This window comes from Gymnoscopelus braueri (assembly GCF_963280865.1).
Source record: "Gymnoscopelus braueri genome assembly, chromosome: 4".
In the NCBI taxonomy this organism is placed as follows: Eukaryota; Metazoa; Chordata; class Actinopteri; order Myctophiformes; family Myctophidae; genus Gymnoscopelus; species Gymnoscopelus braueri.
Window position 1 is genome coordinate 45,531,038 of NC_137605.1, and position 18,179 is coordinate 45,549,216.

The window sequence follows — 18,179 nt, forward strand, 5'->3', positions numbered from 1 at the left end:
TAACCTTAGCTAACCCTAACCCAGACCACACATACATACACCCATGAGAAGGGTTGTGATAATTAGGCTGTAGCAAGATAATAATTGACTCTTTACACTTTCATCTCCACATTGTTATGCTGCAAAGCAAACGCTCTTTGTGGCAGTAATTATTGTTTTTTTTATCTCTTATAATAATAATTATACTTTCCTCTCTGTATCTAGGAGACTTTCCATCTACTTTTGTGTTTCAGATTTTCAGCTATTTTGATTTGTGCGCACACTCTATTGTATAAGGCATATCTGCGCACACGTGTGCGTGTGTGTGTGTGTGTGTGTGTGTGTGTGTGTTGTTTAGCCCAAACCACTCTCCTGGCACTGGAGCAGAAACGCATACCTGGCGCACCTCGTGGAGTGTGTGTTCTGGCTTGCCCTGCTTTCCGTGGATGGAAGGAGTGATCGAGGCAGGGAAAAATAGAGAAAGAAAGAGAGAGAGAGAGAAGGTGGAGGGGGGGGATTGTAGCTGGGGAAAGCCTACACTCTGACTCAGAGGGTATAGGGGGGAGGGAAGGGGAGGGAATTCCCTGGTGAGTGGGATAGTTTTTACATCTGGTCCGACTGGAGGACTGCCTGCAGGACTATACAACAGGGGAGAAAGTTAGCCTAGACTACGACACAACCAGCACTTTAGGGAGATCTCATGCTACTGTACACTAGTGTGTCAGCCCACCTCCCTCCACTCAGGACTCTTATACCCCACCAACAAATACCCCACAACAGGGACCTCATTCATAAGAAACAAACAAAAAATACTACTCTGAACTAACCAGCTAGAGTTTATTATACACAACAAAAACCCTGAGGTTTAATTGATCTCTGAGGCTAGATTTTTTTTATTAATGTTCTCCCACTCTTCTTTGGGCTATTCAAAAGTAGCAGATATACAAGCTCATAGCGCGGCACTCGGTGCCGTAGATCTGCTTTATTTTATTTTATCATGAACATTTGTGCAAATCATTGAATATATATATTTTTTAAGCCAACATTTGTAACTCAAATCTTTGCTTCTGGGGATTCTACAAATGTCTTCTAAATCTCTTTGAAAAAAAACCTATGTTGCTATATATCAGTGGTGCTCAAAACTTTTTCATGTCAAGGACCCCCAAAATGCTATGTATTTGGTCGCGGACCCCGATCTCAAAATATTTTGTTCCGGAGACCCCCAGAAGCAAAGATTTGTGTTTAAAATGTTTGCTTTAAAAAACTATATATATTCAAACAAATCTAAAATGACACAGATGCGTTCCCGGTCTTAATGGGTTAAAATAACATTCAAGATTTTTGCAGTGTAGCCGTCGTTGTTTATTCACCATGCTCCAGCAGCTGAGCCTCGGGCAGGTCTACACACATTCTCAGGTCGTGATCCAGCTATCGTACGAGTGAGATATCTAGACTGTCCTCCAACCTCCACCTCCACCTGAAGCTAGGAGTGTCACTATTGTGAGAACACCCTAACGCCGAATTCACACCCAACAGTGTTAGTGGATTTACTCTCGATGTTTTTTCTGCTAAACGGGTGTGTGCAAAACGTCTGAAACACACCCCACGTCACCCTGGTGTGTACGCATTTTCACCACGTTTTTTTTGCTAGCTCCACCTCATGTCGTAAAGAAATCGCTCCAAGCAATAGACTATGGATGGAACCGCGCTATTTTCTCGGAACGCGGAAGTGGAATGCCGGTCATGGTGTGAATTCAGCGTAATGCCACGGCAGGAATCCATGCCTCTGCTTATATCCCCCTTCTGGTGATTCATTTTCTTCTCACCAGTGGGGATATGTTTTATCCTTTGCTTATGGTCAGACTGAATTAACCCATTAAGGCCGGAGGTTCCGATTCTACAAATGTCTTCTAAATCCTAACAGTTTTTTGGAAAAAAACGTATGTTTCTATGTCAGTGGTTCTCAAACTTTTTCATGTCAAGGACAGCAAAATGATATGTATTTGGCCACGGACCCCCATCTCAAAATATTTAGTTCCAGGGACCCCCAGAAGCAAAGATTTGAGTTACAAATGTTCGCTTTAAAACAATATATATTAAAAGATTTGCACACATTTTCACGATTTTTCAAAAATAGCAGATCTACAAGCTCGTAGCGCGGAACCCTTTACACTTTGGCTATTTTTTAATAGCCAAAGTGTAAAGGGTTCCAGGTCTTAATTGGTTAAATACATCCATTTCTGTCTGATGTATTTGAATCAAGGGACCAGCTTCTGAGTTGTAAATTGAGGCTGTATAGGAAGTGACAGTTCATGTGAATGGCCTGTAGTCTCGCAGTTTTACCCCTGCTGGTGTCAGAAAGAATTAGGCTCCATTCAAGCGGATGGGTTTTTGCCGAACTTTACACTTGATTTTATTACCTTAAAGGTTCTATGACATTCATTTTCACTTTTTTTTGGGGGGGTTTTATGACCTCAATTACGCCCAAAAAATCTCAACTTTGAACATTCAGTGGATTTTCTGGGGTCTGGGGTTTTCTGAATAATTAGGCTGAAAAGTAATCTGAGCTTGGCCCTTCGGCAGTGAGGTCACAGCCGATTAATCCCGCCCACTCTCCTCCTCGCCCCTCCCCTCCCCTATCCTTTCCTTTGGAGGGGGCGGAGCAGAGGCGATGATTGACAGGCAAAATCCCTCACCAGCGACACCCGCAGGCAAAGATTTCTTTTTTCATTGCAGTTGAAAAGGCTTTAGAAATGTGAGAGAAAAACACCTGCCATGGATCAATGGAGTGGATTTTTTTGTTAAAACTTTCTATACACGTTTGAAGGACCATGACAAAGACTTTTAATGTGTGGTAAAACTGAACGTCATGAAACCTTTAATAATAATTGTCATAAATACTATATGCTTCCAGTCGCTAGTTTGAAGTCTTTTTTCACCATGATATGCGTTGTGATAAATTATGGTCCCACTTATTTTTAAATTGATATAAAGTAGGGTATGCTGTAGGAGGGGCGTGGCTACCTTGTGATGATTTGATTGATAAGCTACACAACCAATAGCATTCATTCCCCACCCCCGCTCTGGTCTCAACCAATGGCATTCATTAATTTCCGGTTTCTTATTTGCATATTCGGACCGGATATTCACCTGTTTCCTAGGCTGTGTGTTTTCCACTTCCTGTCGATTTGATCCAATGAAGTCCCCCCCCCCAAAAAAAAACAACAACATGTTAAAGGGGTAGTTCACCCCCAAAATAACTTTTTTTCTATTGATTACTCACCCCATGGAGCCTTGAATTCATAGATATTTTTTTGTTTTTGTCACATTCCTAAGCCAATAATTTGATTATAATAAATTTGTCCCCATTGATTCCGGTAGGAGACACAAATGCATTTGTGTCTCCTACCGGAATCAATGGGGCTAAATTTATTATAATCAAATAATAAAGGAAGGAATGCGACAAAAACTAAAAAATATCCATGAATTCAAGGCTCCATGGGGTGAGTAATCAATAGAAAAAAAGTTATGTTGGGGGTGAACTACCCCTTTAACAACATTAACCCTGGCATCCCAAAATAGCTGAACTACAAGCTCACAATGTGTTGTGAAGTGACACATTCATTGTGAACTTGTAGAACAGCTATTGTATCTATTTGTCATACAAAGAAGTACATAGGCCTTACAGTATGTGGTTAAAAAAAATTCTGCCTTTCTGTTTTGTTGTTTTTGTAAAAAATCTAACCTACATGGCACCGCGCCGCTTTTTCAGAACACAGTGTGCCATGGTGTGAAATTAGTGTAATGCCGTAGCAGCAGCATGAAATCAACCTCCAGCCTTATGATCCAGATCTGATCTGTGCACTGTGGTTTTCTGCTCTCCGCCAGGAGATTCCTGCATTCGCTTGGCACAACCCAATAGGCTCCAGACATGGAATGCCAACTCCTGAATGTTGCATTGTAGTTGATAATCTATGCATAATATAAAACATATATTTTTCAGTGGATGTCTTAGTCACACCAACGTTTTTTTTATGAAGTAGGTGTGTTCTTATTGATGAAGATGATAAAGATCGCTTTGTCCGTTTTAGAGACAACTGTACATTGCTAATTGCGTTGAATTTGAATGACAGAAATCGGAGAGAAAAGTGGATGACGGTAGATAATGAATGTGTATGATATAGACAGGCAGCCAGACAGACAGTGGTGACGATTTACAACTGGTAAACACATTCCTGTGCTACTTTTATGGCTAATTTAGCGGGGGGGGGGGGTTCTGCCCTTATTGATAGTCCCCATCAAAGATTGACTGGGAACAGGGGAGAGTCGGGAAGTGACATGCAAACCTGGCCTGGTAATCGAACCCGGGACTTGCCCGCATCAGAACCCGTGTAGTACGCACCTTGACCACTCGGCTATCGGCGCCCCAACAAGCAGTTATTATTAACTCTTTAACTGCCAGAGTGTATATGTTACAGTATGATTGGAGAACCAGTACGATTGAAGAAGGCTCGCTCGTTTTTACCACCCACCCAGCAATTCTGTAGAAGCAACACTAGAGGGAGCCACAAGCCAGGCTTGTGCACAAGCATATATTGCCGCGACCACACACACACGTGCGCGCGTGTGTGACCGGCTTCGAGTGCTATCAATGCATTGAATGGGGAAATAGGCGAGTTTATTAGACCTTTCAATGGGCGAAATAGGCTACTACCTACCCGCGATTTATCAGACCATTCATTCAGGAGCTACTGACCTACTTGGAGGCGGAGCAGTCCGCACAACAATATTTACGATTCTGTGCCTATCGGTACATAACTCAAACGGCGCTGAGTAGGCACAGGCGAACGTCACACCGTTCAGGACGGCAACTCGGTCGCCTTAGCTCCCTCTGTGGTCCTTCACGGGGTGACAGTTCGCCTGTGACTGCGCGCCTCCGTCAGGGTCCAAAACCAAAAGCGAAACCTAAACTGAACTATTAAGTCATGTCAGTTGGTAGGTTAGTATGTCTTGATAACACCCAATGAATGGTCTGATAAAACGTGGGTAGGTAAGTAGGTCGCCTATTTCGCCCATTCAAAGGTCTAATAAACTCGCCTATTTCCCCATTCAATGCAGATAGCATTCGAATCAGGTGGACTGTTAAGATACTTTTATTGTGTTCTGCTGGCTTTTGTTTTAGTTTCTCCCTGACACACACACACACACACACACACACACACACACACACACACACACACGGAGGAGGAGAAGGAGAAGGAGGAGGAGCTCCTCCTCCTCGCGAGCCTCGCTAATAAACCCTGTCTCGAAAAGCCCCGCATCGCCCCGAAGCCCCGTGCCTAAAAACGAGCGCTCTGTCTTCAATCGTACTGGTTCTCCAAACGTACTGTGACATATACATTAAAACACTCACCCACTGCCAGAGATTTTGAGATTTTGTAAATTTTTCAAGTTGTCACAGAATATTTATCTCCAGTATGATCGATCCCCTGATGGTTGCTAATCACTGAGGGTTTCACTGTGTGGTTTCACAAATGTCAACGAGGTCATCGCGACCTCATTGACATTTGTTGTCCGCCTTTGAAAATAGCATGTCTCGACCAAAAATACATAGTAAAAAAAAAAGTACGCAGGAGCCGAGATACAGCATTTTTAAGTAATAAGTTAACCAGGAAGTGAATGGAGCAGTAAATCTTCGGATCGCGTTATCTCTGGTTCTGTATGAAAAAAAAAAAAAAATGAAAAAAAAACTCGTCCAAACTCGTCGTTGGCAGGCTGAGCCATAGCAGAATTTGACGAATTAATTTGTCCATGGCAGTTAATGAGTTAAGAGCATGCGCACTTGACTACTTAATATGCGTGTTGTATGCAATGTCCCAAGCTAAAAGCACTAATGTGATTCAGTTTATGATATGGGTATCATCTGCTGTAAGTAAAGTACAAAACCTGTCACGTCATACTGTATGCCAAATGGTATTCAAGGTTCAAGGTTTCTTTAGTGGTTACATGTTGTGTTTGAGTACAGAAGAGTACAATTATTTTTCTTCTGGTTTGCTCAGATATTGCAGCAGCAGTAATACATCTACAGGTGGATGATGTACTCCACAGGCAAACGTCTTTTGATGTATTTTTCAAGGTCCAACGTCTACTCGATGCAGAATAGATCAAGGACTTTGACGTCTTGTCTTATTTGCTAGAAGAAGCGGTCTGGACTATTCTCCCTGCGTCATTGTTGAATGTTTTCATGTTTACAGCTTGATGCCGGCAGTAGATGCTCCCCTTTCTCTCCATCTACAGTCAAGGCCATCATTTCCACTCAAGTCTCTAATTTGTAGCAGATTCACTAGCACCTATCTCAGGTTGCACCAGCCATCAGAATGGCAGGGGCCAGGCCAGGTGTTTAATGTGTGTCTCAGAGTGGGCCCCGACTCACCCCTGGTCCGGGTCATCAGGGAAACCCCTTTGACCTTCTTGGCTTTACTCTCTGTGTCCCGCGCCCCAAAGTAACTGCCCTGAAAATATGCATGTAAAATTAGTGCAGTATTTTATGTTCGAGCCAGGAAACAGCAGCAAAGAAGCTGGTTCCAAAACGGAAAATAAACTTGCTGTATATAAATGTGAAAAACGAAGAAAAAAAATTACATCTCTGGAAAAGAGACAGAGCTACAGAATAAGGCTGGATTGTTTCAAGAGAGAAAGAGAGCCTCCACAATTAAGCCTGCCTGAATCATATTTTCCATTCCCAAAACCACCAAAGTGAACATTCTTTGGCCAGCATTAGTTGTTATGTTTTTGGAACGCCCCTTTCCTCACGTTTTTGGTAGGAGCAGAATGCACCTCCGGTCACTGGCGTTAAAAAAAAAAAAGCCTCCAAGGTCGCCACAAGGACAAGGATGTCTATGATTAGCTAACAGTGGCTCCTTAATACATGAGTGGTCTTACTGTGCGCTGTGGTTGTACTGCGTCTTTCTCCACTTACCAGGGCCAAGCAATCAACGAAAATAAAACAAATGGGAGGATTTGTTTATGTGCTATTTACGAGCAACGTGGTTGCTGTGTTATTACTAAATAAACAACAATTATTGCCAAGAAATGAAATAACATTGAGTCCCGGAGAATGTTTTTAATTGTGGTTCAAATGGTAGAAAACCTCACCCAGTGCACAGTGCTGTCTAATGACCTGATGAATGAGTGTGTTATCCTGCTGGTTGTCTGCATTAGTGTTGAGACTTTGTGGACTCTTTTGACAACTGAGTCATGTGCAGCAACAGACAGCTGGTCCATTCACCCTTGAGCACACAGACAATGCCAGACAATTGTGTGTGTGTGTGTGTGTGTGTGTGTGTGTGTGTGTGTGTGTGTGTGTGTGTGTGTGTGTGTGTGTGTGTGTGTGTGTGTGTGTGTGTGTGTGTGTGTGTGTGTGTGTGTGTGTGTGTGTGTGTGTGTGTGTGTGTGTGCAAGCATGCTTGCATGTGTGCATTCCTGCACATGTGTGCACCACTGTATAGTTGATATTATGCAGGGAGTTTACTAAATATGGGGAGCTTTAATCGATGGAATCGAAAGAGGACAGGAAAAACTGTAAAAACCCAACGGTTGAGTGGCTGTGTGCGTGTGCATGCATCTGCATGCATGTGTGTGCTTCAAGGGTGCTGTATCTCTATCTGTGCGCATATGCGTGTGTGTGTGTGTGTGTGTGTGTGTGTGTGTGTGTGTGTGTGTGTGTGTGTGTGTGTGTGTGTGTGTGTGTGTGTGTGTGTGTGTGTGTGTGTGTGTGTGTGTGTGTGCTATGTGTGGGCGGAGGCTCTGTGAAGAAGGAGGTGTTGTCGGGAACAGACGTGTTTTGCAGATGTTGCAGGGAAGGAGCAAGCGGAAAGTTCTGCGGTTATCAGTCCTACGGCACTCTCTGACTTGCAAAGGTATGCCACATGTGGCAGCATCCCACTACAGGCTGAGGTGAAAAACAGAAGAGGAGGTTACTTTTGGTTATTCTGACAGAGCAGTTAATAGACAGATGAAGATGGGAGTTGCGGGACGGTGAGATATAGAGAAAGGTAAAGAGAGGGAGAGAGACAGGAAGGAAGGAACAGGAAGGACGAAAAGCTTGAAAAACATGTTTACTGGTGGACGGTTGACGTCGGAGTCTAAGGTTTCCCTCTTGGAGAGACTCCCGGTGTGGAGGCGGCCGTGATTCCCTCCCCATTGCCCTAGACGTAACTTGAGGAATGATCATCTCTCCTTGTGCGTGTCTCTCTCTCTCTCTCTCTCTCTCTCTCTCTCTCTCTCTCTCTCTCTCTCTCTCTCTCTCTCTCTCTCTCTCTCTCTGACCTTCTCTCCCTCAATGCTCACTCTCCTTTCCCGTCAGTGGTCTCAGTCACCACACGCCGTCATGTTTACCTCCTTCCAAGTGGCACGTCACACCCTCACCTGCACATGCTATCACCGTGCGCGATCACGTGCCAGGTGTGTGACCCTGTAGGCAATACATGGCAGCGTGTCACCCTGCTGGATCACAGCTGCACAGTATGTGTTCTCTCTACACCACGCCAATGAACAATTTCTGTACGTTTCCCCATATGGGCGGATCCTTTTACGAAGTTTAAATAAATAAATATTTGCGAGGAAAAAAAAGAGAGCCTTGATTTCCTTTTCACTTTCTGTTCTTTCCGTTTCGTGTGGTTTTAACCCTGTAAGACCGGGAACGCATCTGTGTGTCATTTTTAGATTTCTTTGGGCTATTCAAAAATAGCAGATAGATCTGCTATTTTTGAAAAATCATGAAAAGTTGTGCAAATATGTATTATTATTATTTATTTATTTTGACATTTGTAACTCAAATCTTTGCTTCTGCAGATCTACAAGCTCATAGCGCGGCACTCGGTGCCGCGCTATGAGCTTGTAGATCTGCTATTTTTGAATAGCCAAAGAAATCTTAAAAATGTCACACAGATGCGTTCCCGGTCTTAATGGGTTAATATAACCATTTTGGAAAGTGATATGCAGTGATGTTCACTCTGAATCATAAAGTTGACCACCAGCCGCCGCACTCACACACACACACACACACACACACACACACACACACACACACACACACACACACACACACACACACACACACAAACACGGTTCAATAATAACGGGCCAACTGCGACTGGGATCTTTTTATTCCTCAGATCTGTGCGTGATGTGAAAAACACTGTTGTGTAACGAAATGGCTTTAACATCTACCAGATCCTCTCAACCCCGACTGTCAGTTTCTTTGTACAGTGACTCTTATCATGGTTTGTCTGAGAGCTCGTCTCTCTCTCTCTCTCTCTGCGGTGTACAGTTCGGTATGGCTTCGCTGCAGCGCGTCCATAAAGACATCATGAAGCCGTGCCACTGTGGCTTTGCCACACTGACTCACTCAAACCCCCAGCTATTCGACCATACTGTGCCACGGTCAGACACAAAGGCTGCTCTGTGTCGCTTCTATTTCTGACAGTGCTAATGAGTCATTGGCACTGCAAGGGAAGAAGAAAAAAAAAAGAAGAAGAAAAAAAAATGGCCGTGTGGTCGGTGCTGATTGCCCTAGCAGAGCCCAAGCGCGTCTGTTCGCTAAGGTGTGGCATGAAATCACAGGGAAAAGCCAAAGAATGCGAGCTGAGCTTCTACAGGCTCCTCGACAGCTGCAGTAGCTCACAGGCCCTTTTTATTGCATGGCAGCGAGGGAAGCCTCCTCACCACAACAAGCTCAAAGATGACAGAAAAAGAGAGAACAAATGAAAGCATGACTTTTCTTTTTTTTTCTTCTTTTTTTTAACAAAGTTGAGTTAAGAATAGAGGATTTTAAAGGGGTGCCAAAAATAGAGCAGAATATACCATGAATAAGAAACGCATTGGGAGAAGTAGTGGGCCTTCCCTATGATGTTGAATACTGGATATTAAATGGAAAGAGAACTATCCATTGTGTCTCTATTTGCCTACAAGACACGGGGACTTAATCTTACATGAAAAACACTGACTAAAGCTGATCTCTTATTCAGTGTAAAGCATCAATGTAATTTGATGTACGTAAAATACACAGTAAAATCATCAGTGTTCATTTTATGCAATTGTAACCTCAAGAGTGTACAAATGTAACCAAATTGACCCACTCAGGACAAGTGTCGAAATGACTGTATATGCAATTGTCTCTTTGCAGCCTATGTTGTTCTTCATGGTGAATCGTTGAGCCAAATATCTTCCCTAATCACCATTATTCCTATGTCAATATAGATGGCCATCACCTTTGGGAGGCAGAGGCGAAAGTCGACAAGGACTCAGCCAAATCTGTAAGTACACATCATCATCAGCACCGTCCGTCCACGAGCATTAGTGTTCTCTCCAATCCAACCTTCCCCCGCACTCTCATCGTCTCCCTCTCTCTCATCTGCCCCGCTGTAATGATGTAATCTTTGCTCAGATATTACAACTGGCGACGTAGTCCGTGTTGACGAGGCCATGCAACCCTGGATGGAATTTTCACTAAATCTCTTGTCCTCAGCTGCCTGCATGACGTAAACCCCGATTCCACTGGTTATATTATGTCTGTCACCGATATTCACGAACACACATGCAAGCACCCACAAGGGCATAAATGCATGCAAGTATGTATACGGAACATAAATATACATGGGGACAGACATACACACACGGTCACACACAAATATACATACAATTTAAAAAGGACCTATAAGGGTAAGGTTTTACAAAAAAAACCTTGCACACAGCATGCAACTTTCTCATATAAAAAAAGAAGGACGACTACAATTTAAAAAAATACACGCTTCTCTGTGACCTTGTGCATACCGTACCTACTCTGGGATTGCCATCAGACGAGTGGCTGCGATGGTGCAAGAAAATCAGAACCCCTGCTGGGTGTTTTTTCAGATGCGTTAAAAAAACGGATTGACCAATAAACATCACATCGGACTATGTGTGCGTGAGCCTTAAGAGTTAAGTCAACACTCCGGACTTTACTATGCACCCGCTCACACTACAGCCGTCCAAGCATAGCCAGACGTTTAGTTCACAGTGACGTGTGGTGCGGGGAGGGAGTTGGACTCAAACACTGTGCATGAGCCCCGTGTCCTGGCCTTGGATCCGCCAAGAGTGGATTAAGGCCCCTGCCTTCTACCTGCTGTTTTCATGAGAGCGGAAATGAGAAAATAAACCAGTGCAGCGCGCCTCTCCTGACGCCCAGTCACACATTAGATTGTGTTGTAAAAAAAAAAAATGCAAAGGGGAATCGTCGAGAGAGAGGAATGGCGAGTGTTGTTGTACGTGTCACAGAAGGGCTGCTGGTGCTCTGGAGTTAATTAAACCAAGTAGTCTGAGACGTTTTGGTGGAGGTTCGTTAGGGTTCTCTGCTTTCAATGCAGAGATACTGCAGCCTATTTGTAAGAACAGCAAACCGTACGGTGCTGTTTGCTCGTGTGTGATGACAATGCGTTCTGAAACGCCATCAATACCTCTCATCAGACTATAGTTAGTCTGTTAGTCGTCACCCTTTTTTCTCTGAACCAACTGCGGCGATGTACACGTTGCACAGATTCTAGAGATTCTAGAGTCCCAGATGTTGGAACATTTTTAGCGTGGGTGTATAGGGCTCAGGCGGGGGTAGCTGTGGGGGCGGGGGGTGGGGGGCGGGGTGGAGGTGAGGTAGATAAAAGACCAATAGTACAGTGTGCTTATTTGTAGCTCCAACAAACCGGTGGGGAGAGAGAGAGAAAGAGAGAGAGAGAGAGAGAGAGAGAGCGCGCGCTGGCCACTGTCCCGTGCTACTGTCACCAGGTCACCTCTTCCTGCCTGCCCGCCTGCTGGTGTTTTTATTGCTGTTCGGAGCGTGCCAGCTTTAACGGTCGGGGTTGGAGAAAGGGTGCAAATGCACAAACAGACACCTGTGTGTGTGTGTTTTGTTTTTTTTGTCGTCATCGTTTGGGGGCAGACTGGGTGTAAGGACGTAGACAGACTAACACCCCCACCCCTCCGCTTACCCCGTCCCGCTGACATACACACATACTTACAACCGCCCACCACTACCCTGACACCCCCCACACCCACCCACACACACACACACACACACACACACACACACACACACACACACACACACACACACACACACACACACACACACACACACATACACGTACACACACACCAGCCACCGTTCTCCATGCACAGTGCTGCTGACTGACAGAAAACGGCATCCTGTCACTGGGCCCCACTCTGGCCTGTTTAGACCCCAGAGAGAGAGAGAGAGAGAGAGAGAGAGAGAGAGAGAGAGAGAGAGAGAGAGAGAGAGAGAGAGAGAGAGAGAGAGAGAGAGAGAGAGAGAGAGAGAGAGAGAGAGAGAGAGAGAGAGAGAGAGAGAGAGAGAAAGCAATACAGCTATAGTCATCAAGGCATCAGGCTTTCAGACAGACAGACAGACAGGCAGACAGCCCCTCACATCCATTCCCCTCGCGTCCTGTTGGCCCCCTCTCATCAGGTCTGGAAAGCAGTCAAAAGTTCACGTCCGTCCAGGTGGGGGGATGGGGATGGGGTATAAGCAAGCAAGACTCCACCGGGAGCCGCGTGGCTGTGAAAACAAATAAGTCGGCCTCCTCTCTCTGCTCTCCTGCTGCACAGGGGGTGAGGTTTCTACCCAGGGGGTGTCCGTCGCACACAAACAGGGGCACTGTACCAACCTCAAGGTGGGGGTGGGGGAGGGGTGGTGCTGTGCCTATACACTGTCCAGACAAACTCATTTAGACCACTCCGTCAGCTGGCTCGCTAAAAGGCCAACCTCTGGGAGACAGCGAGCCAACTGCCAAATAAACATGGCTGCTGATTAATGAGCTCACACATGGTGGGGACGGTACCCTGCTGTGATTTACACTCACATGCGCTTTTCAAAAACACGGAACGTGATCAGCAGACAGACACCACGCAGTGAATCAAGGATTTGATGACGCGATGTTATCAGTGGCTTGTAAAAATCCTCATCCCTGTGGGTTTGTGTGCTAAAGCGCCGCCTTGTCTTTGTGGGTTTGCATTTCTCCTCAGAATGCGCTTGTTGTCGAGATCCCTCCCTACCGCAACCAGAGGATATCCAGCCCGGTGCAGGTCAACTTCTACGTCTGCAACGGCAAGAGGAAGAGGAGCCAATACCAGCGCTTCACCTACCTGTCTCCTAATGGTAATCACGCTCCATGTCCTCCTATCACCATACCCATGTGTTCACCAAGTGATTCTGTTCATAACGATAAACCTGTCGGGTGATCCTCCCGCGTCACATGTTCGAAAATATCACCAGGGTTCATTTGGCTTTTGCATGCCAAAACCCGAGATCCCTGCTGCCAAAGTTTACCGCATCCCTCAGGGTTTTTGTAGCACCCTCAATCCAATCCCCCCCATACACGTTTTTTCTTAACACCCACTTCACCGTGGCCTGTGAGTGAGAGCAGAATATGTGAGGTGTGTTTATTTTGCAGCGGCGTTGCGTTCCCCAGCGATGAGGTGTACCTGCTGACTGACAGAGCCTCCGGGCGGTGTTGATATTGAGAAGTCAATCCCCGTCGCCCTGGCTCTCACACCGCACCTCACACAGCACCTCCCCGCTCACTAACACGCATACGTGTGTGTGTGCACAGACAGACACGCGCGTACACACGCGCACATCTGCCGGGGCGACGCCTTGGCGTTGTTCCTTCATGTAGCGACCTGATAAATCCAGGAATACCTCTGCATGCTCATCACGTGTCCCCGGCGTCCATGTTTACAGGCTCCTCAACACAGGAATTTGAGGAATGTGCAGTCGAGATTGGGAGAGTTGCTTCTTTTAGAGAGGACCAGATTAACACAGCTGAGCTCTGCCGATAGGCACAGGTGAAATGTCGGCCCCCGATAACCCATTTTTGAGCATCAGGGTAAAATACTTGCGATAACCAGCGAAATCCATTAGAAGGAAACAATTGTATCGTGTTTTCATTGTGATCTGTGTCTAATGGGCCTAATGGTGCAAAAGCATGCTCTGTGTTTTAAGTCTAGAGCTGCTAATAAGATGTGACACTCAGATTATGAACAGATGTATTTATGTCCAGAGGAGATAAGCAGTGATTCGGGCTTTTGGACGAACCTCTGAGAGAAAGTAAACACGAGGCCCTATTTGGAGATGGCCGATTGCTATGATGGATTCTGAGTAACCGGACCAGCACGGGGCCGACCAACTGGCCTTATATAGCATCTCCATATACCAACCTGACATACAGATGGAGAGAAGCGAGCCCAAGGGAGGCTTATCAGCCATATAACTGCTTGTCTTCAAGTCATTTTCGCTGAGATAAACATGATTCCAATTAAAAGATGACTTGTTGTTCCCTCGCCGCCAAGCAAACCACATATGGGACCACACAAGTGGGGTCGATGTCTTTATGAAGCAGCATAATTATCGTACTAGTGTCACTGCCAAAGGGACCATGAATCATAAAGTATTGAGTGCTATTTTGAGATTTACCACCCTTATAAACGTGTGGTTTTTATATGCTAAGCGTGTGTGTGTGTGTACACACAGTGTGCGTGTGCGTGTGCGTGTGCGTGTGTGTGTGTGTACTGGGAGTTATTTACAGTATTACGATATAGGCTGGGCCATGTTTAAACAGTCATAGTCATCTAAGCTAAACATACAAAGCGGGGTGAAGAAGGTACTCCGTTATTACTAACCCATATAAATTAAAGGATGTCATCGGGGGTAAATAGACAGTGAAAGGGAATGATGATGACTGTAATAGACTCATGGTTTTGAATAGAAGAGCGGGGAACAAGGGAAGCCTAGTGTGGCTGTTTGCTTTTGAGGGTTTTCACTTGTGTAGTAAGTGTTTAAACACGCACGGAGAGACAGTCAACACTGTGGCCAGGTATTGGGAGAAGAGAGGAGAGTTCGGAGGGTGCACACACAAAGACTCAAAGACACACACACACACACACACACACACACACACACACACACACACACACACACACACACATTACTTTCATCACTTCCTCCCGCGCCTTGTGAAGAGGGGGGTGGGGGGGGGCTGGTTGGCTTCCGGCCCCCTGCCCCACTTTTATCGTAGTTGTGGTCACTGAAGCTGTTTAGAAAGTACATCTTTTTCACGCTCTGCTGTCTGCTGATCTATAAAAGGCAAAACCCCACACTTAAAATAGCCAAACTTGCCTGAGCAGCGGAAGGACGAGGCCAACAACTCACCGCAGATGTTAGTGAAAACAACCTTATTTTTCCATTCATGTCATGTGACCATCTTGCTATTCTCTGTCAATAGTGCGTGTCCTCTCAATGAAGTGTGAAAGTGTGTGGGGGCGTTTGCTGCCGTTGACAATCCAGAGCTGCTGCTGATACTGAAACTCTGCAAGCCTGATTTTATTGTTAGTTTTTATTTTATTTTTATTGATTGATGTTTTTATGGGCAAAATTGCATATAAGAACATATATTTGTATATATCTGTCAAAAGGATAAACGCAAAAAAGCTTGAGAGCTTATTTACACCTAAGCGCATTTAACACAGCTTCAAACTGAAACACTGGACCAACTGAACCCAAGCACCAAGAGGGAAGTTTTAGTTGATTTTCTACCCCATTTTATGTAGGATAAGCAATTCTCTGAGAAGACGGCATTGTTTTAGCCGTATAAACAGAGTCTGATTTTTATCTCGCTCTTGGCCACGCCCCAGACTGGAGTTGTAGCCTATTATTATTATCAGATGTCTGTGCTGGAAACATGAGTAGTGATTTCCGTCTAACCAAGTTGACAGATGGAGATAAGCTTGACTGACACGCATACCCTGTGTACAATATTGCATATTGCATATAATATACAATATCCTTTGTTCTGTGGAGGCCAGTTGAAACACTGGCAGAACAATGCATTGTGAATTCCGTCAGAAACAGGATTTAAACATGGCCTTAGAAGTTGGTCATTAGCGCAAGTTTAAGCCTTTTCTCCAAACAACAATCCTTTATGAAAAGTTGTCCGTGCATTAATTGACTCAACTTTAACCTTTCCATCAGCAACCATCCTGTTTTCGTGATCCCGTGTCAGATTGAAATGGTTCTGAAAGTGTTTCGTTATGTCTCTGACGTTATGCCGACAGCAGCAGTTGTGGTTTGGTGTGATGTAGTTCCTAAGTAGCTGGTTCAGATATTGAGATGTACAGTGCTACAAGTGTCTTTGTCTGGCTCCTATGTGAGCCTGGCTTTTCCAAGCTCCCTTCCAATTATTCTTTCGTTGAGTGAAGACGTGACGTGTCGATCCCTTTTCTTCTCTTCAAATGGAGAAAACTGTGTTTTTTCTTTCTTCACAAACCACATTTAGCAAAGAAAAGGCCAAACGTGCTGGCACTGACCAAAGCTCGAGTGAGGAACTTCTCGGAATCCCTTTGTTTTCACAGGCCGTCCGGAGATTCCTCTGCAATATCGAGTTCTATTCTTAACGCAAACGGGTGCCGATTCCCCTCACCATTGGTTTTTGTGGTCTGAGAAGTGGCAGGGGTGGAAGAAAAGAAGAGAAACATGTTCTTTAGGACCAAGTGTGACACATGCAGGAAAAGTTAATGAACCACACATTGCTTGCTTGTTTTTTTTCTTCCCCTCTCCAAACATTTGCACAGTCATGTCTCCCAAAGCTGCACTGGACTATGCTTGTTTCAGTCGTGTCTGTGTTTTTGGACAGTGTCAGACGCACCCACTTTGAGGCCCGGCGTGTGCGGGGCGACCAGCCGTCAGACAGATTGCCTGCACAGTTGGACACGGTGCGCTAGGCACCTGTGAGTTAATGAACTACCACCTGCCCCGTTTTAAATGTCAGCATAGCTCCACACTGCCCGAGCGGCACGGCATTGGTGCTCTCCTTCTCCAGTGCATCAATACCATAACCACCTATTTTACACTTTAAAAAATAGCAAGAATATTAGTAGATCTACAAGCTCAAGCTTGTAGATCTGATATTTCTGCTATTTGTTTAATTATGTTTGTTTAACCCATTTAGACCCGAGGCTGATTCTAAAAACACCTCTAAATCCTGTTTTCTGAATAACTTCAAATATTTATAAAAATTAAAAAAAAGAGTATGACGCTATATACTGTAGCCTACATAGCAACAGAAACCCCAAAAGGGGTTCCCGCCCAAAATGGCTTAATTGTGGATTTTTTTTTTAATGTCACCTCAAAATAGGGACGCCAGGTTGAAAGTGGTTAATTTTGTGCTATGGCGCCATCACGTCCTCCCTGATTCAGAGAACAGTTGGTAATAAATTAAAATCACAACCGATCATTTGCCGCAATCCTCCTTTGCGTGTGGCTGAAGATCACACTAAAATCCACAACGCTATGTAGACTACTCCGCTGTGCTCTCCCTTCCCGTCCAAACACACCAACGCAGATATAAACAACGAAGGGCCAAACACACATAGTACAGGGAGACCCAGCCATTGAGCTTCTCATATACCCACACAACCAACCCATGCCACACACACACACACACACACACACACACACACACACACACACACACACACACACACACACACACACACACACACACACACACACACACACACACGTCACACACGTCACACACACTGCTCGGACCCAACTGCCATTCCCCTCGGAGGAAACCAGTGCTCAATAAATACCCAGATCAGACCTGATCAGTTTAATGCAAGCAGACAGAGGGGAAACTGCCAGAGACAAGAGAGAGAAAACATGTGTGGAGCTTCAACTGTCTGTGGGCCATAACCCACAGGTTGGGAGGAAATAGAAGCCAGCTGGAGATGGGACTCACAGGGTGAATCTGCTTTCCCTTCTCACTCACAACGTCTAGGGGAGACACGCAGATGGATTGTGCTGGAGGGAGGACCTCTCTCTCTTCTTCATCTATCTAGCAGAACAGAGGCTTTGAGATCGGGCGAATGAGTGAGGGGAAAGAAACGGCAATCACACGCGAGTGATTCAATTTTCCAGGCTGATTACACCGTAAAAGCCTCTGTTAATTTCACTCAGCGAGTGCACAAATGTAACCAAATGGACACGTAAGGTTCCATTTGTCCTCAATGAACACTGGGGGTTTTACTACTGTGTATAGCACTGTTTCCCAGACAGTGGGTCGGGACCCATTTGTGGGTCGCGGGTCCAT

General features: G+C 45.2%; 1 protein-coding gene across 5 annotated transcripts in view; it reads left to right on the top strand.

Annotated features, from left to right (window-relative positions):
* Nucleotides 1-18,179, top strand: part of LOC308084625 (nuclear factor of activated T-cells, cytoplasmic 1-like) — a 79,025-nt gene that overhangs the window by 33,130 nt on the left and 27,716 nt on the right. For 3 of the 5 annotated variants that reach the window (XM_080427378.1, XM_080427381.1, XM_080427379.1), the window contains exons 7-8: nucleotides 10,240-10,295; nucleotides 13,054-13,186. The exons of 1 other annotated variant lie outside the window; for it this stretch is intronic. In XM_080427378.1, the coding sequence (XP_080283504.1) occupies nucleotides 10,240-10,295; nucleotides 13,054-13,186 (189 nt within the window). Of the gene's footprint in view, nucleotides 1-10,239; nucleotides 10,296-13,053; nucleotides 13,187-13,481; nucleotides 13,582-18,179 lie in introns of those variants that run through there. One more of the 5 variants, XM_080427382.1, reaches the window with a different exon arrangement.